Raw genomic sequence first — 549 nt, forward strand, 5'->3', positions numbered from 1 at the left:
ATATGTATATATTTTATTAATTTAAATTTTAAAAAAAATAATTTTATTAACTTATTAATTAATTTAATTAATTAAATGAATTACGTACCGGAGCTTCGGTCGAGCATGAGTTGGATTGTTCTGCCTTGATCAGTATGCCTGATATGAGACTCAGACCACGTGGCTCTAAAGTCTTGCTCAAAAGTGGCTGGTCGTCCCAAAACACATAATAAAGAAGATATGATAGCAGTATTAGAAATAATGAACCACCACCATTTCTAATGAGAGGATAAAAGGTGGCCATAGATTATGGATGATATTAGTATATATGGTATGTTGAATGAGAAAGAAATTAAAACTTTTTGATGCTGTTGTGGCTGTGGCATGGAATGAGGGGAATCGTTGGTATTTATATACATGTGGTTTAGAAGACAACAAAAGTGTAAGGGGAAAATAATAATATCGTTAATTAGTTGAGAAGTAGCATTAGTACTAATAGTTTGAGAAAAGATTGGAACGGAATATAGTGCGTCACAATATGTAGCTTAGCTTTCCATACAGCTAAGGGTT

General features: G+C 32.4%; 1 protein-coding gene across 1 annotated transcript in view; it reads right to left on the minus strand.

The window, feature by feature from the left end:
- The window catches only part of LOC107482533 (probable xyloglucan endotransglucosylase/hydrolase protein 6), a 2,287-nt gene extending 2,004 nt beyond the window's left edge, over positions 1-283 (minus strand). Inside the window, 2 exon segments of the mRNA XM_016103071.3 lie at positions 89-247; positions 250-283. Of these exon segments, the coding sequence (XP_015958557.1) occupies positions 89-247; positions 250-283 (193 nt within the window).
- Positions 284-549: the final 266 nt, after the last annotated feature.

This window comes from Arachis duranensis, chromosome 1 (genome assembly GCF_000817695.3).
Source record: "Arachis duranensis cultivar V14167 chromosome 1, aradu.V14167.gnm2.J7QH, whole genome shotgun sequence".
In the NCBI taxonomy this organism is placed as follows: Eukaryota; Viridiplantae; Streptophyta; class Magnoliopsida; order Fabales; family Fabaceae; genus Arachis; species Arachis duranensis.